The 22,381-nt window shown below is 39.4% G+C and overlaps 1 protein-coding gene across 5 annotated transcripts in view; it reads right to left on the bottom strand.

The window, feature by feature from the left end:
• The window catches only part of NRXN3 (neurexin 3), a 982,535-nt gene that overhangs the window by 569,949 nt on the left and 390,205 nt on the right, over nucleotides 1-22,381 (bottom strand). For all 5 annotated transcript variants that reach the window (XM_035901997.1, XM_035901996.1, XM_035901998.1 and 2 more), the window contains one exon: nucleotides 4,956-5,075. In XM_035901997.1, coding sequence (XP_035757890.1) covers nucleotides 4,956-5,075 — 120 coding nt within the window. The remainder of the gene's footprint in view (nucleotides 1-4,955; nucleotides 5,076-22,381) is intronic.

Raw genomic sequence — 22,381 nt, forward strand, 5'->3', positions numbered from 1 at the left:
CCCAAGAAGAAGGGAAGGCTGAGGGGAAGGTGTTTTTAAGATTTGGGTTTAATTTCTCATTTTCCTACTCTGATTTGGTTGGTAATAAATTAAATTATTAATTCTTCCCCTAGTCAAGTCTATTTTGCCCATTATGGTAATTGCCAGGTGATCTCTCCCTGTCCTTATCTTGACCCACGAGCCTTTTGTTATATTTTCTCTCCCCGGTCCAGCTGGAGTGATAGAGTGGCTTTGGTGGGCACCTGGAATCCAGCCAAAGTCAACCCACCAGAGATCTACAATCCCAAATGAGTATTTCCCAAAAGGACAGGTATAATTAGTGATCAACTGTGAAAGATCCGACTTCAAGTCACTTATCCAGCTTTCCATAGGAACTCTAAGGAAGAGAAGTCAATTCCTCTGGGCTGTATTCACATGCCTTACATAGAGGTCCCTTTCTTCTTTTTTACTATGCTATGGCTCATTCACTACAGACTTTTCAAAGGGGATGTTAAAAACAAGCACCTCCTTTAATATAAGGACCTATGTCAACCTGTCCTTTCTTAATGTAAGCAGGGACACAAAACTCTTGTGGAAAAAGGACGGCAGCAGATATGACATTAGACAACATCAAAATGCGTACAAACACAGATCTACCTACTTTCAACTTCTCCCTACTTTTGCATGTTTCTCTACTTAACCTTCTAGTATGTTGCCAATATAATTACTGCACAGGTAAAGTCCTTGGTTTTAGAAGGTTTTCCAAAGGTAACAGCCACACTACCTGTTGGTCCCTCTGCCTCCAATAATACTTTAAAATGCTGGTTAAATTCAATCACGTTTAAAAGAACAGAAGGGTCAAAAATATTCAAATTCATACTAGTTTTATGAAAAATTGACACCGGGATAAAGACATGAATAAATGTTTCCAGTGTGCAATAGACAGACAAAATAATTTAGCAATGATATCCTGCTTGATTGCATCTGCTGATCAGCTAGCATATATACACAGCTCTGGACTAGTCACTGCAAGAGGTATTTCTGAGTCATTTGGATTATACCTGGGAGTCCCACTGATCACCATAGCTGAGTCCAAGGCAAACTCCTCTTTTAATTCCCTCAGGTCATATCAACTGGGACATACAAGCTTTCTCATATTTTGTGCTATCTCCTGAAATCTCCTAGCATTTCTCACCTAAACAGTTCCCAGGAATTAAAAGAAAGAAAGAAAGGAAAAAAATATATATATCAATAGGCTTTTCAAGACTTTTCCTTCTATTTGCAACATATTCTTTTTTTTTTTTCTGTTGGGGATAGAATGAAAGCTGAAAACATTTATAAGACACTTGGATGATACATTCCAGCTTGTGGTATAAAAAGAGTCAGATTAAATTAACTGGTGGTCTCTTTCTTGTTTAGGACCTCTTGAAACACTGGAATATTCCTAACTCACCTCTCACTATCATGTAAAAAGTGCAAATTTTCAGTTTATATTTTGTACAAATGTGATCAAGTTTTTACAAAGACAGCAAACAAGCACAGTTGTTATTAAAAAAAAAAATGCTTTCAAGTATCTATTCCAAATAGGTAGAGGAAATATTACACAAAACAATTTATTTTTTTCACTTATTCCAAATTTTAGCAGTGGATCTAAATTTAAAGACAATTATACAAAGACCATTGACATGGAAAGCTTCAACCCAAGCAGATACAGCTGGACAAACTTACAAGCAGCTGAAAAGAGTCACATATTTATGACGATTCAGAAATTCATGTGTACCTATGCAAATGTTTTTAAATCCTGAAAAAGTTCTTTACCACAAATAATAATACTTTAGTTTGAAAAATGCCAGTTCACAAGAACTGAAACTGTATATGGGAAAGTTTGTTTAGACAAACCATTTTACTTCCACTCCTGTGATTGTTAGGGGATGCTTCAGTTTTAGCGTTAACAACCAAAATTTATGATTTTTCCAAACCAGAAGAATTTTCTGTATTTTCTTAAAAATAAAATTTAAAACCCACTTTTTTAAAAAAATCCCACTTCTTAACTTGAAAAGATTAGAAAAATAAAATGCAGAGATGTCAAGGACCAAGAGCAAGAAAACTACTCTCCTTAGCTCTTCTACTCTTGGATAAATGCAAAGAAGAAGGTGTTGCCGGAGGAGGAAAGACAAGCCAGGCCTGTGAAATCTGATGTACACTGGGACAGGGAACACAGATATAGGGGGCATTAGAAGCAGAGTGAGGGAGGTTGGAAGAGGTGAACTCAGAATTTCAGAAAAGGTGAAAAATAAGAAAACTGGGACTGGCTTAAGAGAAATAGGACAGCAAGGACAGTGGTACTGCAGAAAGTTAGGAGTAGTTCAGTGAAAAGCTGAAAAGGACATGACAATACAAGACCAGAATCAGGACTGAGATGCATTTTCTTAAGAAATCATGGACTGAAATACAGCGTTTTCTGATCTCATTAGCTGTCAGCCTCACCTGCAGAGTTCTCCAATTCCTGCACTGTGCTCTGCAGAGAGTATTCTAACTGCTAGAGCAATCAGCAGCTCTTCAGTTCAAGTGGTAGCAGACAGAAAAAAATTTCAGCCTCCACTGCGGTATTTGGGTGCTAGCAAGATGTTGTAGGGAGGAATATGACTGCTGTATTTGTGTCTCATTTATCACTGATGTTCTGTAGTCTAGTCTGAGGCATGGGGGAATGTAGAAGGAGGGTTTTGCGATTAAGCAGCAAGAAGCTGTCCAGAGGAATGGATTCTGTCTCTCCTTTAGATGTCCTGCAGGAAGCCAAGTCAGTCACTTCATTACAAATTTTTCACAGGTGGTCATTAATTGTCTAGACCTAATTCTCCAAGTAGCAGGGTTGAGCTAATTTACAGGATCCAATTTAGACATGCTGAATATTTGTGTATGCAAATGACTGAAAAATCATGCCAAATTGGTACCAAATACATCCAACTTTAATCTGGTACCTTGTTTCCAAACCTGTAAAATGGGAAAAAGACACCTACTCACTTCATACAACATCGGCACAGGAATAAATCCAGTTACAGCTTCTTAGTTCTGTATAAACATATTGATGAGTAGCACAAAACACACACAAAAAAAGGGGGGAAAAACAACAGCTCTATTTTTAGAGCAAAATTTAGTTGGTATGCATTGTTCCAAACAAGCAATAAGAAAGGCGGCAGCAATCAAATAGGCTGTTTATTTTTACTGGGGGCCCAATTTAGTCTTCTGATCTATGCCTAAAGAGAGCAAGAATCCTGTGGAAAAATCTATGTGACCACATCATTGAAAACTATCATCTGCCCAAGGAAGTGGGATGCAGATTGCACAGAAAATCTTAACTCTGGCTTTTCTGACTTTTGACTTTGCCATGATGGCATTCTTTTAACAGATATTTTTAGCTGTAATGCATCTTTAATTATGTAATTCATATACATGTACATATGCACATCTTATTTTAGTACAGGACTGTATCATTATTATTTATAAACTCAGTTTCATGAAAAAGAGACTTCAAAAAACCAGATGGCTCTTTGGGGATTGAGTTGGTAATGCAGAGAGTGCCACCTCATGGTGCTTGCTGAAAAGGCATATCCAAAAGAATTGCTCTTAAATGCAGAAGTAAGCAGAATGAAATGTTTACCAGTATGTTTCACTAATTCAGAAAGTCCCCTCTTAAATGAAATTTCATTTCCCTACAAGCTAATGTTGACTAAGCCTCTGCCAATTCTAACAAGGAGAGGGAAAGATTCTTCTTCCATATGCTTCTGATTCTCTCGCAAATTCTCAGCCTATATAGCACAGCATATGTAAGTCATTTCCCTGCAAAGCTGGGCTCATTTCAAAATCCCGACTCATGGCTTTCCAAATAATCTAATTACCATATTATTTAAAATTAATTGCATTCACACAGTAGAAAAGAACTTTTTGCAGAGATAGAATACAGTATTCTGGCGCCGTCTATGGCAGCTGCTCCTTCCAGAAGAGAGGACATCAGCATTTAGTGAAACAGCGTGGGTCACAACTGAACGACCATACTCGTATCAGTGTTTGATCCAGGGTTATTGTTCTTTGTGATTCTATTATCAACCTTCAGACACCTAGTGTTTTCCTCAAAAACGCAGTTCCTACAGTTATATACAGCTATGTGAATTTTAGATCTTCAAAAAAAGAAAAATAAGTTTCTGGTTCTTGCAGCTGTGGGAAAACAGACCAGAAAAGCATCACCTCTAAAATTCTGTAATTAAAAAAAAGATCAGTCTAAAGTACCTTGATAATTTCAATGCAAATCTGATAAGAAAGTTGGTGTCTCCCAAGTTGAGTGATTGATCTCTTCTTCTCCCCTTCAACTACATTTTTCTACATTTTTTTTTCTTCTAGATTGCTCTGAGGCATAAGCACAGGAACTTGGGAAAAAGAAAAAAAAAGACACCACAACCTCCCTCCCCACCAAAAACCCAACAAACCAAACAAAACACCAGCAGAGACAGAAATCCATATTCTCTAACACAACTATCAAACACAGGTTTACCATCAAAGAAAGGTTTGTGCAGAGGAAAGGTTTAGACAGCCTTGGTTTTGATTCCACAGAGTTGGAAACCACTGCATTCGCAGCTCAGGAATCCATACTCACAGTGTACCCCAAACAGAGCCTGGCACAAGAGAGGGCTGCTTAGCACCTCTGCATTCCTGGGTACGCACAAGCTCATCTGTCCGCTAATCCCACATTTCATATCATCGTAGTTGTCACAGAAGTTTCTGGTGCTGGCTAGGAACAGTTAGTCTCTCAGAACCGAATATTAGCTTTCAACACAGTAACACTAACTATGCAAGAAGTAACAGGAAGGGAAAAAGAAAAAGATCCACATAAGAACGGGGAGAATATCTGTAATGGCAAAGAAGAAACTGTGAACAGAGATGCAAAACTAATGACCAAAAAAATACTCATACATCACATTTACCTTCAGCAACATCATCGTCCACCATCAGCTTGAGGCTCTTTCCTCGTCGAACTACCCGGACAGTGTGCCACTCGTTGTCATTGAGTTTCTGCCCAGCATAAAGAGTTTCAGGTCCCTTGCCTGGAGATGGTGATAGGTACAACAGTTAAAGCCAGACCACCCTTTAGTATTTGCTCAATGGGAAAAGTCACCAAAATCAGCCTGGTGTGATACAAACTGGTAGATTGTGTAGGTGTATTAAGACCTGTAATCAACCTTCACACCTACACCTTCCCAGCTCAGAGGGGAGTCAGGGTCACAAACTCTTCCACTCGGTGAAAGTGGCTTCCTCCGCAGAGCCCAGAGGTCACATACATTTAAAACAGAGGCAGAAATCTCTCTCGTGCTATGGTATTCATTTCCAAACGCCACATTGTACAGGGCACTGCAGTTTTAGAAAAAAAGCTGGTGACATAAACATCTCTAAAGTACAGCAGAATTTTGCTCTCCTAAGAACCTGGATTTACCACAGCCCTGAGGTGCTTGAGATTCTTTTCAAAGTTAATCACACTGGTCTCTCAACACTTAGGTATCGAACACCAGGCTGGTTTCAGTCTTTCAGTCTCAAAAAAACCCTCCAAAACCTACAACCCTCTCCCCCCCAAACCTCAAACCCCACCTCTTCCCCCAAAAAATATTTTTATTTTTTAGATTTCATACCACAGAAAGACAACCACTCACCAACCTGTCTGATTGGCCTAAGGTTCTTTGGCAAAGAAGCCTGGCTATATAAGGTGCTTGCTTCGCCCCCGAATTATGGGTCAAAAGGGAAAGAAGAGCCCTTTCTTCTCCAAAAGGTAAAACCACAGTTGCCCTTGCAAACAATGCTCCTGGGAAAACAGAATTAGTGCTACCCATATTCGTCCCGTTTTGCTACTCACCCATCACAGTTGACAGGCAATTACTTAAAACATTAATTGTTCAGATTACAGGACTGGAACACCTCACTCATGTCAAATGGTAACTGAAATTGAATACTGGTGTGTGCTAAATTAAAAGTATCTATGCGCATTTCAGTACGGTACTGGAGTGGTTTTTGACACAGGTACATCAGAGACATGCAGAATGAGGTCAGCAGAACTAGTTGCACATCAGGTCTGGACCCATTGCCCAAACTGGCAAAAGGGGAGCCCAAGAAAGAAAAAGCAAGGCACGCTGAACATACTAAAAGAGACAGGACAGGGACAACAAGAGGCACTGCTACAGCTCAGCTTACTGCACTGGTAAAATTCAGGTACGACATACAGATTATTTCTCTATGGTTGTCCAACACAAGCAAATCAATCTTTTCATTCAGATAGCCCACAAACAGCATGCCTTTTGACAGGTTTTCAATGGACTGCTTATGTAACACAGAACAAAATGTTGTCTTCAAGCGGAACTCTGCACAAGGGGATGCACCCGCTCTGATCTGTGCCATGGCATGGACTGACAAGTACATGGGCAAATAAGGTGGTGTTTCACTCAGCTAGGACAGAACATGTGTAGTAGGGGAATCCTAAGGAAGGAGACCAAAGCAAAATAAATATTCTGTTATTCTCCCTAAAGGATCATGCAGTTCACGTTAATAAAAAAGAAGTTTAATACCCTTTTAAATAAAGCCCATTTTTACCACAGAGCAAGAGGAAAAAACATTTTTGTACAGTGGCTTGAAAAATAAAAGGTCATTCTTGGATTAAAAAGTCAGGGAGTCATATATTGGAGTTACAGAGAATATCTCCTCAATAGGAGAAATGCATAGCCTTTGCAGTTCCTCACCCATGTGCCAAGGTCACACTGTACACAGTGTAAATCCAGCTGTATGAGGCAGCTAGATCATAGCCAGAAAGCTTAAGTTCTTTGGAACCAGACAAGCAAAACTCCTATTTAATAGAGTCCAAGAAAGCTGTGCTATATTTACATCAGTGAGTGAGTACGTTTTATCCCTTTAGCCAGTTTGTGTCCACTGTCCCAGCTGTGCCCCCTCCCAGCTTCTCGCTGGCAGGGCATGAGAAGCTGAAAAGTCCTTCACCAGTGTAAGCACTGCTTCGCAACAACTAAAGCATCAGTGTGGTGTCAACACTATTCTCGTACTAAATCCAAAACACAGCACTATGCCTGCTACCAGGGGGGAAAAAAAAGGTTAACTCTATCCCAGCCAAAACCAGGACACGTAGAGCACATGCCACAAAATGTCTCTGGGTGGCCAGCAAAATTATTGCCTACATCAAATACACTGCATCAGTTACTATAGTACCACACAGCCACTTCCCAGGTAGGAGGGTAAAGGAATTCATTTGGACCTGTGTGTTTTTATAATCCCACCTGAAAGCATGGGGGCAGGGGGCAGCAAATACTTTTTAAGAAAACCTCTTCCACAGGTCTAGAGCTATGGAGGCCTCAGCCAAGAGAAATGGTCAGGTGTGCCAACCTCCCTCAGCTAACAATACAACACTTTCTATGCCACAGCTTCATGTTCAACATTTTTATGCAGCAGCTCTATGTTCAACATGGCTGAGTAACTCAAGAGTTGCTGACCACCTAGTTCCCACTTTTCAACCCCAGCCCGACAAAATAGGGGTCAGGCAAAACAAGCTGGCTTGGCTTGTCATTGCTACCTTGATGCCTACTGTAACACTTTCAAAAAAAAAAAACAACCCAAATTGTGACACCAACAGAAGTTATTTGACTAGATTGTCAGAAAATGTAGCTTAACCAATTCACAAATAGTAGAAAGTTTCGGCTTTCCAACTTTTTTCCGAATGAGTAAGGCTGTCTACAAAATGAGAATGCTATTTAGAAGGAACTGCCTAATAGTTTGGGCTAATATATTTAAAAATTAAGCACTAAAGATGCAAATTATTCCATGTTCTCTAAGTCCATGTCTTTATCAGCCAATTAAATATTATATAAGTAGAAAAAAATTAGGATTTTTTTAATAATTTTGTTCACTCACAAACCTCCATTTTGTACGCAACAATGGGCATTGGCTTCTTTTGGTAGGGTTACCCAAATAACACTATGTACAAAAATTCAATACGTGAGCATGCTCAAGACCATTCAAATAAGTTTTTCAAACCAGACATATTTGAGTTTAAAAGAAAAAAGTGTGTTAAACAAACATTATTTTACTCTGTTTAAACTGCTTTCAAGACATTTACACAGCAGGTAGGATGACCTGAAAAGCAGCAAAATTGTGTCCCCATTTTTCATTTGCACACTGTTAGTTGAATTGCTGCTCCCTGTGTAAGCTCCCACTGAATTCCAAGTGGTTCCAGGAACTGTGCATAGAGGAATTCCCACATCTGGATGTAAAACTTATTTTCACTGAGCATGATTACTACATGTGCTGTTACTATATAGATATTTATGTGTGATCAATTTTTAAAAGACAACTTGAGGATTCCTAATCCAACAGCTGCAGATGCTGGGGGGAAGAGAAAGGAAATGGGCCACATGTAGCAGAAGGATAATGCTCTCCCTAAGTACCATCTCCTGTGCAGTAAGGCTTTTCTGCAGCCTTACAGCTAAACACATAGAAACAAGTGTTTACACCAAAGTTGATGTGGGTTTTGTGTGTTGTAGGGTTTTTTTTTCCTTCTTTCAAGCTAGCTACACCTACATCACCCTTCAACTAGGATAATCCAGATGTAGGAAGAAGCAAAGCAGAGGGTTAGCTGGACAGAGAAAAAAAAAGTCAAAGATCTGTATCTTCCCTTTGTGCAACAGTTTTTTATGATAAAAGCAAGGAAAAACAAGGAACTCCTGCAGCAATGTTCCGAGCTGGATGCCTGGAAACACTCTATAATACTTTTGATGAGATGGCAGTTGGGCATTAGGTAGTTTTTGCAATTTATTTAATGAGCGAGAAGAGTAGAAGACAACATAACAGGAAAAAGAATAAGAAATTTTCTACTATAGCAATAACTTAATAGTTAAGCTGCCAGAGCAAGTGTTGTTGGTGTCTCTGGTGGTCTTGGTCATTCCATCCCCTTTCCTAATGTCCTCTAGGGAGCTGTATATCAAATAGAATTGATCACTACCTCTTCTCTTCAAACTCAAATGAAGCAGACTAGCACATATTCCTTTGGTGCTTTGCAGTGGCAAACACTACTTAATCAGAAGCAAAATATCTCTCTTGGGCATCCCCCACATTCTGGACTTTATTCAAGCTGCAGTTCAGGCTTCTTGAGCAAATATTACTTGATTCAGCTGCAGCGACTCCTCCTCATGCTCTCATGAATCCTTTGACACCTACTCAAAACTTGTGTGCATATTGTGCATAAAAAACCAACTAGTATATGCTTTCAAACATGGAATAACTCCATCCAATCTGCCCAGGACACCTCAATCATTATCTCTATATCAATAGTGCACTGTTGCTAATTAATAGCTTGGCCCAAATAGACTATATAAAAGTGCCAAGAATAGACATGCCAAAGTATAAACAATCAGAAAGCCGTTCACGTCTTCTGAAAATGCCAAGTTGCTTTCCATCTGGCCCCCAAGAACTCGCTCATTTAGAACAAAAAACTGGTCAGAGGGATGCAGTTAAAACAGTAAACACCAGCTGTTGTCCACCCCTCAGAGGTTAATGGCACATAGGATTTCCCTCCTATGAAAGGCAAAGGAGGAAGAAGGTTAATCCCCTCAGCAGTTCCTCACAGGTGGATCGAAAAGCCTGCTTTTACCCTTGGTGCAGGTTGTCATCATCTGACCATTTATATGATTAAAGTGGCCTTCATGAAGCCAGGCTATCTTCATTATTGCGTATCTTATCCAACGTTACAGAAGAGGTCAAACATGCAAGTCTACAGAACAGCAAAAGAGACAATCAGAAAGGACGTTGCCAGATTGATGAGAACAGAAAAGGCTCTTCCTCATTACAATTGCAACAATAAATAATTCTACAATGATACACTAATATTTTTTAGAGAAGACTCTCACTAATAATAAAAAGGGTCTATCTACTCTTTTCTTTTTAATCAAAACGCTCAGCTACCATCTCAGCTTTGCTCAGTGGCCAGATGCATTTCTCTATCTGTTTTATCAGGGCAAAATCCCTCAAGAATGCCAACACCAACCCAAGGCAGGGAGTGGCTGGGGGGGGGGAGGGTCTTTTTAGCTAGACAGGTTCTCTCAAAGCTTACAAGAAACTGATCCACCCTATTTAGGCATTATTCAGCAACTCCCTAAGGAATATTCAGATGTAACTAGTACAACTGCAAAGTGGGATTCTTCATTGTAGCCCCCACAGTGTGGCACAGAGGAGGGAGGTTATGAAGCCAATGCCCCACCTGTTTCTCATCTCCAGTGATATTAATAGTGCTTTGAAAGATAATTGTCTTGTACAGACAATGTATTTAGTAATATACATGAAATAATTATGCATAGTTATGCAATATGGCAGATATTTTATGTAGCTGTTACCAAATTAAACACATAATTCTCTTTTCCTTATTATCTCTTTTCAAAAGATAGGCAGAAGACATTCTAGGTCCAAAGATACTCAGCCACAATTTCTACAGTCAGGTTTGAACAAGGTGGGGAAAGAGGGGGAAGGGGCAAGAAAAGGGTTTAAGGACAAAGATGCTGCCAATTATTCACACACCTTTATGGCTTCCTGATAAGTAGTGAGTTCCTACAAAGGACTGGGTGAATATCAAAACATGAGCGCGGCTCAAAAGCAGAGCTGGCAACTGCTCTGAAAACCTTCAACATCTTTCAGTCATGGTTGAATACCAGTCAGTAGTGTAAATTTTGCTGGGTGTTTTCAGGCAGCACACTAGTATGGATAAAGCATTTTAGGAAGGTCTTTTTCTTGACCAAGATCCACTGTCCAACTCCAGGAGCATTGTTGATTGCTAGGAAACAACTGGCAACCCCAGATTCTCAGTACGCTGCAGAGATTTATGTAGATATCCCAGTCAAATCAACACATATTCACATACATACACATTTGTTTTGCTCATATACAGGTTTTAGAATCCCCCTTTTCAAGAAAACTTTAGCTGCCAACTAGGAATAAGCAGCTGCACTTCCTTACAGATAGTCAATACCTTCATTGCACCACCTTACCTGCACCAACCTTTCCGTTTCCTCAAGGAACAGGATCACCTCCATGTACTACCCCGCGTTAAACAAAACACAACATACACTTACAAAACAAATGCTTTTAGCAGGGCTTACAGAAAAGTTATGTTTATGGCTTTACAGAGTGGCTTTACTGGGAAATCAATAAACTTGAGCATGATTTATACCAGCCTACCCAGAAGCAAAGTTCAATTATTTACATTCATACAGCAATAAAAACTGCATACACAAAATCCTTCAAATATCCACAGAATCAATTAGCCTCACAAGTGCAAATAAGAATCCCCCCCAACAGCCAAACTAATCAAGTGCATGGAATTAACTCAGCAAATAAATGAAAAGTAGCAAGACCACTCTATTAGTTCTCTCAGAAACACACCTGTCTCCCTATAAACTTGACAAAAAAATAAGTTAAGCTGGGTTTAACTATTTGTATACAATTTATTTTTAAATGCCTTTACCAAAAAAAAACCCAAACCCAAACTTGTTTAAAAAAATCAAATTGTTCCTTGCTTTTGCTATAAATACATGTAGCACCATATTGAAGGACTGTTGCCTTCATTTACAGACACCCTGGCCAATGGCTGTATTAAGACTCAACATGGATTCAGGCAGCATTCAACATGATGGCAGCTTGTTTATAAGGCCCTTAAACAAGGCTTAGTGCAGAAATTGTGTTGTGTTTCTTTTACTTGATGTGAATATCATCTGTGAGGAAGAACAAAAAAGGGGATGATTTGATTGCATATATGGTACAGGTTACACACAGCACAAATTGGGTGTGTGTCTCGGTTTTTCCATCAAGCGCAGTGGGCTATTCTCTGTGTTTGCCTCAGTTTCACTGCTGCTGAATTTTAACACTTTTAGACACTACACAACTACTGTGCATTTCTACAGCAGAATCATTTTTAACAGACATCAGGAAAACATGTATGTTAACTGAAAACTGATCCCCCCTAAAAGTCTTTAAATAGGAGATTACAATTTCAGTGAAAAGATGTTTCAGTTCTTCCAAAGAAAATATTCTGACCTAGAAAACATTCAAAATGTTTCAACTTCAAGCTAAATGAAGAAGTTTTCAGTGTTTAAAAATAAAATCAAGGGGTTTATGATCTATTAAAGATATTATTCATTTTTAATGGTAATAGATGTTTTTCCATCTTTATTGAAGGCGCTATTTCCACTTTTAAGGAAAGGAATTTTATTTTATATTCACAACCAACAAGGAGGATAAAAAAGGATATGGAAGCATGAAAAAAAAGAATCAAGTATTCATGCTTTTAAAATTAAGATTTACAACAGTGTAATTAAATTAACTACAAAGTGATTTCGGTCAGAGCAACTCTACCTTTGTTTTTAGATAGGGCTGTCATATGAAACACTTCACATTGGCCAGAATGCCATAAACTTCTCTTCTCAGCAGATCAGGGCAACAAAAGCTTCAGCATAGGTACAAAGAACTCAGAAGTTGCTATATTGCAACTCATCCACAATTTGCCTAAGGAAATATTTGTACACACTAGATTTTCATAGAGCAAAGCTCAGGAGAACTGTTAGCGTAAGCTGGGCAGCAAGGCAATCACAGGAGCAGCTTCTACTACAAGGGCCACTAGAGGGAAACAACCACATTCACTAAAGCTGCTGCTTAGACAGCTTTATATAAGTACAAAGGAATTACAGTACTCAAAGTGTTGCTTTCCAGACTTTCACCTGCTGATATATTTTGTTTTGAAGATGACTAGATCTTGGTGATGAATAAAATACTCTAGAACTTCAACCCAGATTCGTCCCCCTGTTCACTTCAGGTACATTCATTTAATGAATGCAGGTTGTCACCCAAGAAATGAGTCTATGGCTCAAGAAACATGCAAAACCTCACAAAGTTATGCCATAGCACATAATTTTAAACCAACTATTACAGCAACAATTATGCACAGACTTGTGCAGACCACAGAAGTAACAAAGAGGTACAGAGGTCAAATTTTAAGACAGCTTTACATTTTATTAGCTTTCCAGAGATGCAGTGCTAATCAAAGCAAGACGCAGGCCTGACAAAGCTAGAGATTTAATTCTTCTGTTTATTCCTGGGAAGATATAATAGTACAGGTACCAAACCCAAATAGCTTCTCACTGATCCCATCAATGCATCTTACTTGAAACATAGATAAGACTGTGCTACCCACAGTAAGACAACTGGAGTTTCTCTTCCTGTTCAGTTTCAAATCTCACCATAAATGCTACAAAACAAGTGGATTAATCATAATGATAGTGAGAAAAAGATGCTGTAGATGAGGCTGAGACAACTGGAGTGAGCCGTATCATGTATCACGCAGGCATGCATATAATGGTAATGAAATAATTTAATTTGACTACTTACTGCCTGGATGAGATTCAAACTACTTCTCTCAGAGGGGGAAAAAACATGAATCAAATGTATGAGTCTCTAAACCAAGTATCCCCAAAAGCTCTTTGCTTCTGCTAGGTTAGTAAGGAACTACATTAGAGCAGGCTGGAGAAGCCTGTATCATCCCATTCAGAGAGCCTTCCCATGCTCTAATTGCCTCTATTACTTCATTGGAAGAGGAAATTTGAATTTTGGAATTACCTGGTTATCGCTGTAGCGTTTTTTGTGCCTTTTTTTGTTTTTTAAGTATTATAGCAGCTACTTCCCTTTTAAGTCTGAAAAGCAAGGAGATCAGAAAGCAAGACAAATCAGTCAAGATGTGGCAATACAGTGCCTTACAGGAACTGCAAATGTATGTCTTTCAGGAAAGGATCACAGACCACTTTCTAACAACAGGATAGCATCTTTGTCCCTCTCTTTCTGGGCACAGAAAACAATGGCAAAGAAAGGGACATCTCTTTCCAAAGACATATTTGACAGTTGAATAGACAGCTAAGTCAGAGGAAAACCCCAGATCTGTGAAGGTCTAGTCCCAAACATTGCATTTAAAAAAAAAAACGTTGTTTAGGACACTCTGCATGGTCTTCGCTAACAGCACAGTATAAGAACAGAAAACAGTCCAGCTACCAACACTTCTTCACTCAGATACCAAGGACAAAGACCAGCAGCATCACACATTCAGAGGACCTACTCTTCCTTCCCATTTAAGGTACCTTTCTTCCTTGGGGCACCTGAGTGTCTGAGATGTTACAAATGCACAGAGTTATCTCCACGGTTGCTAGGACCTGAAACAGCTTCAACCTCCCTCTAAGAACGTAACAGTCAGCATCACAGAAATCATGTCCAACTATGATTACAAAACCAGCAGGATTCCAGTCTTCTGCAGGGGGTGCAAAACACTGCGTGCGCTCTTGAGGTTTAGTTCTCTTTTTGCAATGCTACCTCCACTATGAAGTTTACCACTCTTTTTTTGATCTATGCTGCCAGCTGAGTAGTTTTTAAATTCTCCATTGCATATTAGCCAGTACTTAGAAGTCTATCATGAACCCCATATTTACTGGGAGGGAGAACGTCAGATGCATGTAAATCATACTATTAACAAATACAAACAGCAACCAAAATTTGCAAGTGGATACCTTGTGGTTTCAAATGCTACTGGTAAACTGTGTGCGCATAACTGGTAATGCACATTGGTCCCCTTTGCCTGAACTGAGAACCCTAGTGAGAAGCATGGTAAGTGGTACTTGGCCCTACATGCAAGAGTCTCTTTGCTTAAGGAGCTATTGAGGAAGGATCAAATGCTTCTGGAAAGCTGAGGGATCAGTAGTGCAGACTGAAGTGTTTAACGTTAAAGGCATTTAAAAGCTTAACCATCTCAAAGAAGCATCTTTCACATGAAATAGAATAGACCTTAGCTGCTGTTACCTTTTGAAGAGTCATTGACTATTCTCCTGTCCCCTAAATAGGAATGGTTAGCACAAGATTGTGACCATGTGGCAACACAGATGATACTACCCTGACTGAAATTCCTCCTGATATTTCATAGATAGAGCATTGGTATGTATTTTACCTATTTAAGGTAAGCCACATTTCAGTAACAACTATACATTTCCAGGTTACACACCAGATAATAAGTATGACCCAGTGAAAACACTTTATGGGAAAGTTTTACTGAACTGACCTAGACAAGGACTATATACATAGGACAGTCTCTTTGAATGCCCCCTTGTCCTTTCTCTTCTTGAGCTGTAAGTTGAACCCTTATTTTCTGTCGCCATCCTCTAAGCCTTTCATTTATGTCTTAGCATTTACAGAGTTCCTCATTTGTCCAGGACACTACAACGCTAATGCATCCTCAAAATAAGGTTGGGAATACTGCAGAGGCAAAAACTGAGACAAAGTTGTGTTGCCCAAAGCATCACAGCAAAGGCTTGGTCCCTCCTGAGTAAGTGTTTCCCTTTCCCTTTAGTAAACTTTGCAAAACTGAATAAAATCTGATTGGAATTTGGAAGCCAGGTCTGCACTGAATACTGACTTTAAAGATTAAGACACATCCAGCAGCCAAGAAGTCTAGCTGCAAGTAATTTATTTAATGCTACTTAACTCTTCTATTTCCAAAAACCTCTCAGCAGTTCTTTTGCATGCTTCCCAAAAGAACTGGGACCCTGCGAACAGAAACCCACCTGAGTCAGAGCAACAAGATCTGTACCCACTGATGAAAATCTTCCTCAGATGCTTTATAGACGCCACCCATCTCCAGTCTACTGGTAGCACACACTGGTTCCTTTTACCTGAACTGAGAAACCCAGATGAGAAGGACGACAAGTGGTATGTAGACCTACATGCAAGAGACTCCTTATTTAGCTTAAGGAGCTATCAAGGAAGGATCACCTAGTTCTGGAAAGCTGAAAGATCAGCAGTGCAGACTGAAGGATAGTTGAGGACTTACAGATAAAGATGACATCTGAGGCAAATATTGAGAACTCCTTTGAAATTCAGATTTTAAAGTCACAGCTTTCATGTCAGCTAAGGAGCGTGTAAAGGAAAAAATGCCCTGGGAGAAGGGGAGAGAATGATAAAGCTAAGCACGTGTGGCTTTAAACATATCCACACCTCTCTGCCTCCAGAACTCCCAATGACAAACACTGTCTATTAGCCAAACTGATGCCATCCCTCTTCTCAAACATACCTTCTGAAGCACTCAATTTCATATGTATACCTTCATACAAACCCTCTATATTTCATACAACATCCACATGTAATTCTAGTATCACAAAATTAGATAGGATTACACCAGAGAATTAATTGGAAGGAAACATCCTAAACCAGCCACAGACCAGGAGAAAAAAAAAAAAACCAAACAGAAAGCCAGCAGATCTCTTCCCACTAGGAAGCAGACTTATTCTGGAAAGGTACCACTAGTGTTCGGGGGTCTCCTTTTCTTGCCCAACACAGAGAAGTTAATGCTGACTTTAAAAAGACCAGAGCTCTGACAGCTCTGAGTACAAATAACGAATTAAGCATGAAGAAGGAAAGCGGTGACTTTATAGCTCCTGAGATCAACTGATGTCTGTGCATGTTCATCAGCCATCTTGGTTACAAGGGTTATTAACTCTTCTGCACCACAGTTAAAATAGTAGTAGCAGCCAAAATTGTAAAGTTACTAAAGAAAAAAAATAACCTAGTTGTATTTGGATTACATATTAGTTCCAGCTGTTCCAGAGACATTTAAGCAATAAGGTTGTTTGACTATCAAGCAATAGTATATGTTGGTCTTTGGCTAAGTTGTAAAAATAGTAGAATTTGATTAATGGCATAGTCCAGTCACAAACACCTCTCTAGCAGTGTCATTTCCTCTTGAAAGCTTAGTGACAAGCATACTTTGTTTTCCATCACAAGTTTGCTCTGAGAAAACATTACTTCTGTGTTGCCTCTTAGAAGGCTCACACAAAAAAAAACCCAACAAAACACACACACCACACCCCCCGCAGTCTCTTTATTCCCTTCTCCGGTTGTCTGTTAGCAGAGGTAATGGTTGTTACAGGGATGAGCAGATTATACACACCTCTCTCCCTATGTATTTTTCCCCATGATATCTTTATTTCTAGCCAGTGAACAGCTGGTGTGCTGCAATGTTGACCAAACCAGTATTTCTCTCTTATTTCTATTGTTCACAGGAGCACTGTGAGAATTAATCCATGCATGTTTAGAAAGCATTCAGATCCTACACTGAACAAATGCTGTACCACCACTAACATTTACACAGTCCACACCATCAGCAAATACACTATTTAAAAACTATCACAGCAGCAGAATATTTACAGATTCTCTTTAAGATGTGGATCTATAGAGTCTAGAATCAGCGCAAGATAAACACCACAGTAACTAGAAGAGCTCATCAAGTCCCAAGTGTCAATCAGTTGAAGAAAATGGATTACCAGGACATAGCACCAGGGTGCTAACACAGGCCATGATACAGGTGATCCAGACTACTGTACAGGGCAAGTCTTATGCTCTACACCACTCTATATAGTTCCCTTGATTTCGAGGGCAACACGCACTCCTCTGAAGGAGGGTTTTTGGTTGGGGGGGGTGTTGATTTTTTTGTTTTTAAATGAAAAAGGATAAGGGGCCTCACCATGATTCATTATGAATTGTGATCCTATTGCAGAATCAGTCAGGAAAAACAAATGCCATCACTTATCACCCCCCCAAGAACATCAATTATGTAGGGAAGTAATGGTCTGACTGATTATTCAAGGCAATGGCCAAGCCTGGAAAATGAGGATTAGACTTCAAAAGGCTCCTGTTCCCAAATCTTGAAAGTAACGGTTCTTCAAGAGTCAGGTTTTTATAGAAATAAGTATTTTCATCTGCAAGTGCCATATTAGTCTGATCTCACCAGGGTCTTCTAAAATAAAATACTGTGTAATACTCTGCAGGGCCACGAGCCAAATTTGGGGGGGGTTGGTTTGGGTTTGGTTTTTCTTTTTTAATCTGTATTGGTAGTAAATGTTTTAGATACTGGTTCCTAAACTACTCCCTCTTACTGCTTTGTGAGCTTATATCAAGCACAGTATTTCCAACCAGCAGTCTGAGAAGGCGTGGGATGGCCTCTATGAAACAGAGGGCCAAGACATTTTCCCCAGTCAACAGCCTGACATTTATCACTGAAAGGAGCTTGTAACATGGAAGAACACTTAGAAAAATACTAATCCCTCTGCTTCAGATCTACGTGATCTTCTCACAGCTTGAGTCTTAACATCGAATTCTCTCCGATTTCCTCACTGGTGACATAGGCTAGCAAAGCACTTCAGTGTCTAGAGGACAGTAACGATTTTGACATGCTCCCTGCCACCCATCTAGCCCAGTTTTCAAGTTGCTAAACATCTGTATAATGTAATGCATGCTTAATATCAAATAGGCAAATGAAGTTTTACCTATAAATGAAGCCATTTGTACAAGCCTGCAGGCAACTGAGTCACTTTTAAAATCACTTAACATCACTATAGTAATTTCAAGCAGGTAGAGAGTAAAAGAAATGCCAAGTACTACTGCGATGAGATGGAATTAAATGATTCCTAACTTCTCATTCAACATCACTAGTGTCACAAAGTGAAACAGCTTCTAGTTTTATACCAATGCTGACTCCTAGTGTCAAATGCAGGCGCATGGTTTCATGCAAAGAACAATAAAAAGGCTATTTGTATCAAAACACCAATCTAGGACCACCATCTGGATAGGCAAATTTAGTTTTTTATATTTATGGGCAACTAAGCAATAGCCACATAGTCAAAAATGATGCACAAAACATCTGCTCTCTCACCAACACAGAAAGAATTACCCCTTCAGCATATAAACAAACAGAATGTGAAAAAGCACCTTTTCTGTGAATTTCCCCTTCCGTGAGCCACATCTGATTATCTACAGAATAATGCTAGCTGACAGAATACAATACCATCTATATCAGATTATGATATTAGGGTGAATATTGATACTATATGCAAACCCATGTGTGCAGAAGAAGAATTGGACCAGAGGTGCTGCCACAACACAGATGATATTTGGCATCTGAGGAATACAAAGAACAGGAGGCTTTTTTGGTTCATTGAACAAGCTGGAAATAGAGGAAGGAAAAGAAAATAATTTCAGGCCAATCTGAAAATGTCCTTGGCTTTTGGACCAAAAATTCCCACCCCCCACACCCCCACCCCCCCAAAACAACCCAGAAACAGTTCTGCATGGAGTAATTTAAATTCAAAGCTGAAAAGGGCTGAAAGTACTCAGTCAATGCCTTCTTTGCTGTGATATTCAATGGTAAGGTCTGCCCTCAGGCTTCCAAAATTTCTGACACATATAAATACATGGGACCAGAAAGGCCGCATTCAAATGTACAGAGGGAGCCAGCCACTACTGATGCAATAACACATTCAATTACTTTTGAAAGGCTGCACTTGTAGAAGGAGGCCCAAAGTGACCAAAGTAATGAAAAGGAAGAAAAATTTGTTCAATTACTTTTGAAAGGCTGCACTTGTAGGAGGCCCGAAGTGACCAAAGTAATGAAAAGGAAGAAAAATTTTTAAAAGCTGGCCCTGTTTTGAGCAGCAAGTTGGACTGCAGACCTCCAGAGACCCTTTTCCCACCTAAATTGTTCTATGAAAACATTCTGTTTCACTGGCAACCAGAAGGTTTTGTTTTCACTGACTAGGAAAAGAAATAATTTTAGAATAAATTAAATGTTGAGACATTGTTAAAAATGAAAAATCAAAATATTTTTATATTAAATGTCATAATATTTTTGTTTGCCATTTCCTTTTTCATAAACACTTGCCAAGTTCAAACTAAATTCACAAATAGATGCAGTCAACATAAATCTGCACTTTTCAGCTAATAAATGAGTGTTTCAAATGAAAACACTTAATCTAGTTCTACTTGGCAGCTGCTTTCAGCAATACTACTACTGAAAAAATACAAAACATTTGTGAGAAAAACCTCTACTCAGAGAAACTGCATACAAAATTATCTACTTTAGGCAAAGCCTATGGACCCTATATCCCTATTTACCAATATTTGTTGAGCTTATCTACTAACCAACATGCATAAAAACATTCTTTGCATTGGACATCAAAAGCACCAACCACAAGTCTGTATCATCGCCCAGGAAGACTGGTCCTGATTAACTTCAGGTCTATGGGCTTCAGCTGACCAGCAGCTCTGCTGTACAATGTGCGGCGACGTTCTCCAACACACTGAAGGCAGCCACCTTTTCCACCCAAGTTATTCTTTCAGAATGTATTCTTAAAATGGTATGGATGTTTACAGTATAATCTCTTAACAGAATGATCCCTAAAGAAACAGGTGGATTTTACATACAAACATTGGTGGAAAAAGAGAGCTTGCCCTTACCAAACTGACCTTGATTCTTCTGGTCTTCATACTGGGAGATTTGTCAAAAACGTTTCCTATGCTCCTCATGTGTGTTCATTGCAGAGAAGGCTGCTACAGCCCAATCACTGGCACCATACCACACAGTGACATGGAGGAAATCAAGTCTCCCCTGAACAGGTAACTGTACTAAGCGTCACCCATATTCTCTCCGGGTGCCTCTCATCACAGCAGTGATTCAGCTCAAGCCCTGCCCGGTCATGTTTTTTAAACGCGAATACCGCAATCCCCGGGGCCCCTCAGCAGGAGGAAGCCTGGATGCTTCCGTTTCTCCATAAGCCCACATACAGCAAGAAAAAGGCTGTATCTCCAATACACCTGACCTGACAGATTTCCTCTGAAAAAGAAAGCATGAGGATATGTTTCTCATGTGGTCCTGTCACCCTTACAAAGTCAAATTGCAAGACTGTGGAGGGAAATACCTAAACCTCCTTACTAAGGCTTTGCTTGCACCAGTTTTCAATTTCCTTTCTGACATTGTCAGCCCCCTTATTAAGATGACATGATTTGTGCCTGTGACCACCACTAGTATAGGAGGCATTTATTTTGTTATACCAAGAATTTACGTGCACTCAAGTAAAGATGTCTTCTTCTGGCTGCAAGACTGACATTAATGCTACACAATCACTGCTCTGGCTTTAGGCCAGAGCCCTTGCTACACCCGTACCTTATATATTCAGTTAACATCCAGTTTTATGAGGACAAGAACTACAGTTAAAACTAACTCTCTGAATAGGTCTAGCACCCTTTGTTATTGGTATGTGGAGTGAAATTGTAGCATAAGGTTGGGTTCAGTCTGGCTTTCATTAATACAAAGAAGGTTTCTGCTAGTCACCACTCTGAAGCAAAGGGAGTATGTGCCTGTGCGTGGGAAGGCACAGTGGGGAGACGCAAAGCAAAAAGAAAGTTAACTTTCCCAATATGCTGATCCTGAAGTTTCTCTACCACCCCCTCCTTCTCTATTTGCAGTATATCTTATGGGTATGCAGCAGAACCACAATTGGCCAGAATACAGTGAACAGTCCCACCATGCAGTCTCCCATTCACAAATGACAGAGACCCAAGTGGTAAAGCATCTCAGCAAATTACTACAGATAGGCAAGGCTGAGAGAGACTTTAAGTCCGTTATAGACCTTAAAAAAAAAAAAAAAAAAGCAAATATTTAGAATCAATATACGTATTTATAATAATTCATATCTGTGAAGCTTTGATTATAGGGAGTCTTAAGATGAAAAACAGTTCAAGAATTTCTTGGAAAGAAATACAGACAATAACTAGAACAAAAGAATACCCTGGAATATTATAAGAATAAGAATCTTTCCTTTCACTGATACTTTCTTTCATGTTCAAGGACACTGAGCCAAGCCTACACAGAATATGAATCAGCTGGACATTAGTCACTTGAACAGCTTAAATGGCGTCCTAACTATAGTCTAGATATACCAATGGAAAGACATTAATCATGATCAATTATTTTCCAATTTAACAATTACCAGAAACTGTCAAAAACTGTAATTTCAAAATTCTTTCAGAATTTTTGCTCCACTTGCTCCACTCACCTAATCCCTCAAAAGAATTCAATGCATCAAATAATAAGGGAAAAAAAAAAAACCCAACCAGTAGTGTCAGAGGGAAAACCTCAACATTACAGATAGACTGCATGAGCCTTTGGGAACATTCAAAATATATTCAAACTTGCAAAACTCAGCAATCACAGAGTTAGTTCCAGCTGACACCTTACACTACCCTGTCACTACAGATATACAGCAGATATAAGAAGTGACCTCAAAGAGCTTTACACTTAAATAGCCATAGACTAAACCAGAGACATTTCTCTTTTTCTTACAGAGGCATTACAGAACAGAGAGGTAGAGAAGCCTGAAGTACCCACACTCATATTTCTCTGGATATAAAGGTTAATATTTTTTTTCCTAGATTACAGCAATATTTAGAGTTGCAAAATATT

Source organism: Egretta garzetta, unplaced genomic scaffold, assembly GCF_000687185.1.
Source record: "Egretta garzetta isolate BGI_Z169 unplaced genomic scaffold, ASM68718v1 scaffold79, whole genome shotgun sequence".
Classification (NCBI taxonomy): Eukaryota; Metazoa; Chordata; class Aves; order Pelecaniformes; family Ardeidae; genus Egretta; species Egretta garzetta.